Source organism: Phocoena sinus, chromosome 11 (assembly GCF_008692025.1).
Source record: "Phocoena sinus isolate mPhoSin1 chromosome 11, mPhoSin1.pri, whole genome shotgun sequence".
Classification (NCBI taxonomy): Eukaryota; Metazoa; Chordata; class Mammalia; order Artiodactyla; family Phocoenidae; genus Phocoena; species Phocoena sinus.
The window spans coordinates 41,032,973-41,039,389 of NC_045773.1; the positions used below are offsets into that span (position 1 = coordinate 41,032,973).

General features: G+C 50.8%; 1 protein-coding gene across 1 annotated transcript; it reads left to right on the forward strand.

Annotated features, from left to right (window-relative positions):
- Nucleotides 1–2,170: 2,170 nt before the first annotated feature.
- On the forward strand, nt 2,171–6,213 carry LOC116762343 (putative serine protease 42). Its single transcript, XM_032649203.1, is given in 9 exon segments — nt 2,171–2,345; nt 2,383–2,404; nt 2,680–2,731; nt 2,733–2,776; nt 2,778–2,840; nt 3,376–3,501; nt 3,503–3,627; nt 4,516–4,676; nt 5,977–6,213. Coding segments are annotated over 9 exon segments (1,005 nt in total).
- Nucleotides 6,214–6,417: the final 204 nt, after the last annotated feature.

A 6,417-nucleotide genomic window follows, 5' to 3' on the forward strand; every position in this document is an offset into this window, starting at 1 on the left:
TCGCTGTATAGATCTCTATAAGTCTGGTCCAGGAGAGTTTCCTGCTCCTCCCCCAGGGATAGAGGTTATTTTACATTCTCTTCACCCAGCTACAGTAGGCTTTAAACTGTGTCCTGAAAATTACAGTTTTATGCCCTTCCCCTAGTTGCATAAGGCAGCATCTCCTCCTCTTCCTCCTCCTTCTCCTCCTTCTCCTTATTCTTTGGCAGCACAGGGGGAGAGGAAACAGAATAGAAGGACCCAGGCCAGACTTCATACCTTTCCCATAGTGATTCCTGCTTACCTCTCCAAAGACTGCACTGTAATTAAGGCTTATAATTTTTAAAAATTAATTAATTAGTTTATGGCTGTGTTGGGTCTCCGGTGCTGCACGTGGGCTTTCCCCAGTTGCGGCGAGCGGGGGCCACTCTTTGCTGCAGTACGTGGGCTTCTCACTGCAGCAGCCCCCCCTGCTGTGGAGCACAGGCTCTAGGCGCATGGGCTTCAGTAGTGGCAGTGCGTGGGCTCAGTAGTTGTGGCGCACGGGCTCTAGAGCACAGGCTCAGTAGTTGTGGCGCACGGGCCCCGCTGCTCCGCGGCATGTGGGATCTTCCCGGACCAGGGCTCGAACCTGTGTACCCTGCACTGGCAGGTGGACTCCCACCAGGGAAGCCCCAAGGCTTACAATTTTTAACTTCTCAGTTTAAAAACTTCCTTGACTTTCCTAAAACATTTTCATGTGCCTTATAACTGCAGGGTTGATGTAGTTGATATAGTTGATAATAAGATGTAGTATCTGATCTTTTGGCTCACTGAATTTCAACATAAATTGAATTAAGAGCTTCATCAGAACTCTTACAAAAACGTTAGGGCATTGATTGGGAGTGAGACCCTGAAAATTTACATGGGAATACATTTGGATAGATTTAGGACACCCTTACCCCCAGCCACGTTGAACCACTCTTGCTAACAGAAACAGCGCCTCCTCCCATTTGATAAGGCCGGCCATCTCCACCTTAGAGACACTGCAATGACTTCATGTGAGTAAATTACATTATAAGGGCATACCAATTCTCTGCCTGAATCACCCCCGTCTTCACTGCCTCTAGACCTAATAACTAGAGTAAGATCCCAGCATGCTCTAGGACAGGTGCAAAGTATAACCCAGGAGTAGAAGGCTTCCTTACAAAAAGAACTGCAAGATTTTGCTGGTCTACATTGGAAGGAACAAGGGGTATATATATAGGATGGGATTCAAACGATTCTTGATTGGGAAGGCTTAGTCCCAAATTTATCAACAGTACACTTGCTAGAAATTTGGAATTCAGTTTGCTGGTTCAGGCAGGTGGGAATGATTCTACATGTTTACTGGGTTGTTTTAAACCTGAACGCAATAGTGGACCACACTAAAGGAGATTGATATGTCAGAAATTCCTTGGCCTAATGTAGAGAAAGGAATGCAAAGAGAGAGGGCTTTAGAGAATAACCCCTTCATCAAGACATTGAAAAATAAATTGTGAGGGGAACACCCATATCCTCGAAAAACACTGTAACTGGCTGTCCTCTTTTGGCTGGGGAAAAGCGGGAAGTACTGCAACTCAAAAGTTGTTATTGTTGTTTTTCCCCTGACTTCAACAGGGATGATGAAACCCAGAGAGGCAGAGGCCTGGTAGAAGCACTTATGCAACAAAGACAAATAGACATCAGGGGCATAGAGCTAATAAGAATGGATTGACCTGCGGGTATCTTTGGTGGTGGCTCATTTTTACAGGCATCCCCGTGACTGAAATTGCATCCAGCCAGCTCCTTTGTCCAACCCACACCCACTTCATCTGTAGTCCCCCTCCCCCCAAATCTAGGTGTGGTGAATGAGGCCCTGCCTTGTGGAACCGTTATGGAGAATTAAGCCTCCTCAGCTAGTTCCCAGGATGCCCATCCTCACCAGCTCCAGGCCAGGTACCACACCAAGAAGGGCAGGGGCGTCAGAAAGCACCCGCCTTTTAGAGCCAACGTTAAATTGGAAGGTCCCTAGCAAGGACAGTCTCCTCAGATGTACCCTTACCCCTCGGACCTGGGCAGTGTTCTGGCTGGACACAGTCTGGCGTGAGGATCTGAGAGCACAACCCTGCACTCTCAGGCAGGAGACTTCATGGGCAGGGGCACGCAGAGCACTGAGGCTGTCACCGAGCCCATGGCATCCCCGGGCGGCCCCTGCAGCCTCCTGGTCTGGCTTCTGCTCCTTCAGCGCTGGCTCAGGGAGGCCCCAGCAGGTGGGTCAGCGATGCCCTCGCCCACTTCACCCCTCTCGGGAGGCGGCCTCGAGGACCCCACGGCGGACCAGCCAAACCCTGGAGGGGGCTCAGGGAGCCCCTGAGAACCCCAGGTCCCCTGGGGCTCCGGGAGCCCCCAAGTTGGTGGAGTTTAGGTCAGGTGACTCTTCGCATTGGCCTTCTGGAGGGGCGGGCTGAGGCGCCAGGGTAGGGGCCGGTGTTCCCTGGGAGTTTGAGGGGATCGGGGTCTGAATTAGTGCAGCCCTGTTGTGGAGCCTGAGGGAGACGTGCCTCGTCTGTGGGTCCATGGCCTGCAGACTTGGAAGCGCTGCCCTGGAGCCTAGGAGGACATGGCCTTCTCGGCTGTCCGAGGGGCTCCAGGGAGACAGGGCCTGTTTCTTTGAGGTTCTCCTTGCTACCCTGTCCTCACCCCATCGTGTGGCCAAGTGTTCCTGAAAATCGTGGGAGGAAATCAGAGTGAAGGAAGGGAAGTGGCGCTGGCAGGTGAGCCTGAGGGTCAGTGGCAGATGTGTGCGGAGGTTCCCTCATCACAACTCAGTGGCTGCTGACTGCAGCCCACTGTATTTTAAGGTGAGTAATGACAAGTGGAGATGTGAGAGTTCTGGGGCCAGTCCTGCCCGCCTCAGATACCCACTAGTTTCTGCTGCCCTGCAAGTTGATAAAAACCCAACCCAAACCAAAGCACACACAATAAAAACGGGAGGGATTCTGCACTGGTAGTCTTGTTACTAGGAATACTAGTTTGGTGAACAAAACCAATTGTTTGGGAGAGCAAACCAATTTTTTTTTTTTTTTACATCTTTATTGGAGTATAATTGCTTTACAATGGTGTGTTAGTTTCTGCTTTATAACAAAGTGAATCAGTTATACATATACATATGTTCCCATATCTCTTCCCACTTGCGTCTCCCTCCCTCCCACCCTCTCCATCCCACTCCTCTAGCGAGCAAACCAATTTTGAGAGTCATTAGGAGGGTTTTTTGGTGATAGGGTCATAGCGAGAGTGGTGAGAGAGGTTGGGGCCACATTGGGAAACAGCTGATATGTGTGGAAAGGCACAAGGGATGCTTCCCAGGGTCTCTATGAGGGACATGTCCTCCCACAGCTGTTACCGCTGCAGTGTCATGATGGGAGATCGGAGTGTCTGTGGTGAAATCTCAGGGTTGGTGGTTCCTATCAGCCGAGTCATTGTTCACCCTCAGTTCTCAACATGTGGAACTGTTAAATATGACCCGGCTCTTCTACCCTGTAAATTTCGCTGGGGTCATCCAGCCTATATGCATCCCTGAGAAGACTTTCCAGGTGGAAGCTGGGACCAGGTGCTGGGTGACTAGATGGGGCAAGCAACAAGAATTCAGTGAGACTGTGAGACAGGAAGTAACCTTGGGCAGAGAGAGGCAGCTTTATCCCTGGAGTAGGCAACAACACTAAAGGGAGGGGTAGGGAAGCACACCACCTGGCAGGTGGGTTAGGGGGCAGCCAGGCTAATGGTTCCCAGTTGGCTTGAGCCCAGAAATTGGTTGAGATCTTTTGTTGCCACACAAATATTTGATGGCAGCCGTTTAAGCAAGGCACCAGTTCTGGGAACTAGAGCTGCTCAGGAGAAGAAGAAATACATGGGTGAAGTCTCCTGCAGATTTGTGGGGAACTGTGCCTGGTTGGTTTGGGGGCATTTTTAGGTTCCCTGGGGACAGAGCCAGATGATCTGGAGTTCTCTCCAGGGTGTATTTCTGCTCAGGGGGTGCTGCCAGGCCGAGCTGTCCCTCGCTGGAGGTACCTGCCTTGGTGCCCAGGGACTTTCCTGTCCTTGGGAATGTTGGCAGAGCCCGTGGGCCCCAGTTGGTGAGGCTATAGGGCCTCCTGTCTCTGGGAAGAGGCTGGATTGTTCCTTTGGGTACTACCATTCTGAGAGTCTGTGATCCTGCTTTAAAGTAAAGACACTTTGCTGATGCACCGGACACCTTTCATTATTACTATTGACGCACAGAGTGACAGATGCGTGGTTATCATTTCTCAGGCTGGTAAGGCCTCGCCTCTTCCTGTCCTGATCTGTTCTTCCTTCTCTTGTCCTGGTTTTGGTTCCTACCTTCTCTTCTCCCCATGTCAGCTTTGGGCTTCAGTTTCCTCCGTTGTCAAATGGGGACAATATCCTCTGTGCTGCCTTCTTCAAGGGGGATTCAAGGTGTTTGGGGGCTTACTGTCCGCCTGTGCAGATCTACCCACTGCTGAGTTTCTTTGCTTGTAGGTGGCCCATTTGTCTCAGTCTTTCTCTGGGAGGTGGACCAATATATCATCTACTATGAAGAATGTAATAGGATGGTCCAGGAGGCCATGCCAACAGGTAAGGATGTAGTACTGGAAGGAATGATCTGTGACTATAATAGTATAGGAAACAATTCTTGTCAGGTAAGTTCATGGGTCTCTTGCCACCTCCGCATTGAGGTTGTCCCCTCAAAGTTTCCTCATTCCCCAGTGGCAGGGCCTGGGTTATTTGCCCCCTCCTCTTTCAGCCTTTAATTAAGGAGATTCAGGGGAGAACCCCTCAGGATGCCCCTGAGCTGGCCTGGCCCGTTCCTTCAATAGGGAGCAGCCCTCGCATCCTGGGCGTGCTGCCAGGGTGTGGTGAAGTTGAGGGTGATGATGATAATAATGTAAGTGCCTATAATTGAGTTCCCTCTATGGCGACTTACTGTGCCAGTGTGAGCATTCACCCACATTAGCTCAGTTACCCAGCTCACAACCCCGCAACATAATTATACATATTATTATACAGATGTGGTCCCTACAAGACATAAGTTCAAGGTCCCCCTGGGAGTGCCTGGGCCCACAGTCTCCCCTTTGCACCAAGCAGCCTTTCTGAGCAGGGGGCATCTGAGCCAGGTCTTAGAGGATGAGTATTTGGAGTCTTGGAAAGAGAACATCACTGTTGGGAGAGGGAACATCAAGTACCGAGGCTCAGAGTTCTGAAGAACATGTCGTGTTTAGGGACTGTGTTTCAGGTCTGGAGCAATGAGGTGGCAAATATGGCCCGAGAAGGTGATTGGAATCAGAATATGTGTGGCCTGCAACGCTGTGCTATGTTTCTCGTTCCTGTCCATGCAGGACTGTAGGTCAGGAGTTTGTTTTCACCATGTAGGCAATGGTGTTGAGCCCTGGGCAGGACCTGGGCTGGTGGGGAGGTGAAGGGGTTGTGTTTGAGGTTGAGTCATCAGTTCTTGGTGACTGACTGCCTGTGAGGGTGCGGGTGAGGGAGAGCTTGAGGAGGACTCTGAGTTTCTGACTGAGCTGGTAGATGGGGGGCCACCAGAGCAGTTTTAGCAAAGGATGTGCAGTGTTTGCGTGAGCTGGGGTGACTATGTGGGATGTCTGAGAGTGTAGCTTAGAGTATGGAGGGAGCTGGTTATATGGTCAGGAGCTCTAGAGAAACTTTAGGCTAGGTGTAAGGATTTAGGAGGCTCCATGCAAAGGTGGTATTCAAAGTGTTTAACAACCACTGTGGTATAGTAAATGACCAGTCATAATATCCTCAGAAGATACTAAAGTTTTCCAATTGACTATTCAGTTCTCAAAATCAAGAAATCTGGGCCTGGAAGATGTCTGGGGAAGGCCCACAGGTGCTTGTCTTTCAGTGCCTTGCAGTGCAATCAGCCTGCCCTGAAGTGGGTGCTCTTCTATTCCTGCGGTTTGTTTCTTTCTCTTTTTCCAGGGAGATTCTGGGGACCCTCTGGTCTGTCAATATAATACCACATGGGTCCAGATAGGGATTGTGAGCTGGGGTGTCAGCTGTGGTTGTAAAATTTCACCTGGAGTTTATACGGATACTGCCTTCTACACGAAGTGGCTAGTTGCAGTGGTGAACCAGGCTACCTCTTTGTATCCAGTGGTGCTCCTCATCCTACTGGTGTGTCTGGTGCTGCCTCTGGGCATCCTGGCGACCCTGTGATCACCCTGGCCCACACCCCCTTCTGTTTCTGAGTCTCACGCTAGCCCTGCCTCTGACCTCCCACTTCTACTCAATGCCCTTTCCTCAATTTCGTTTGGGATCCACTGACCCTGTGGAGATCCACATGACAGAGAGTGGCAGCAGGAAAGGAACCCTGGAAGTTTCCTGGCCTGGGGATCCAGGAACCTGCCTCATCCACACCTA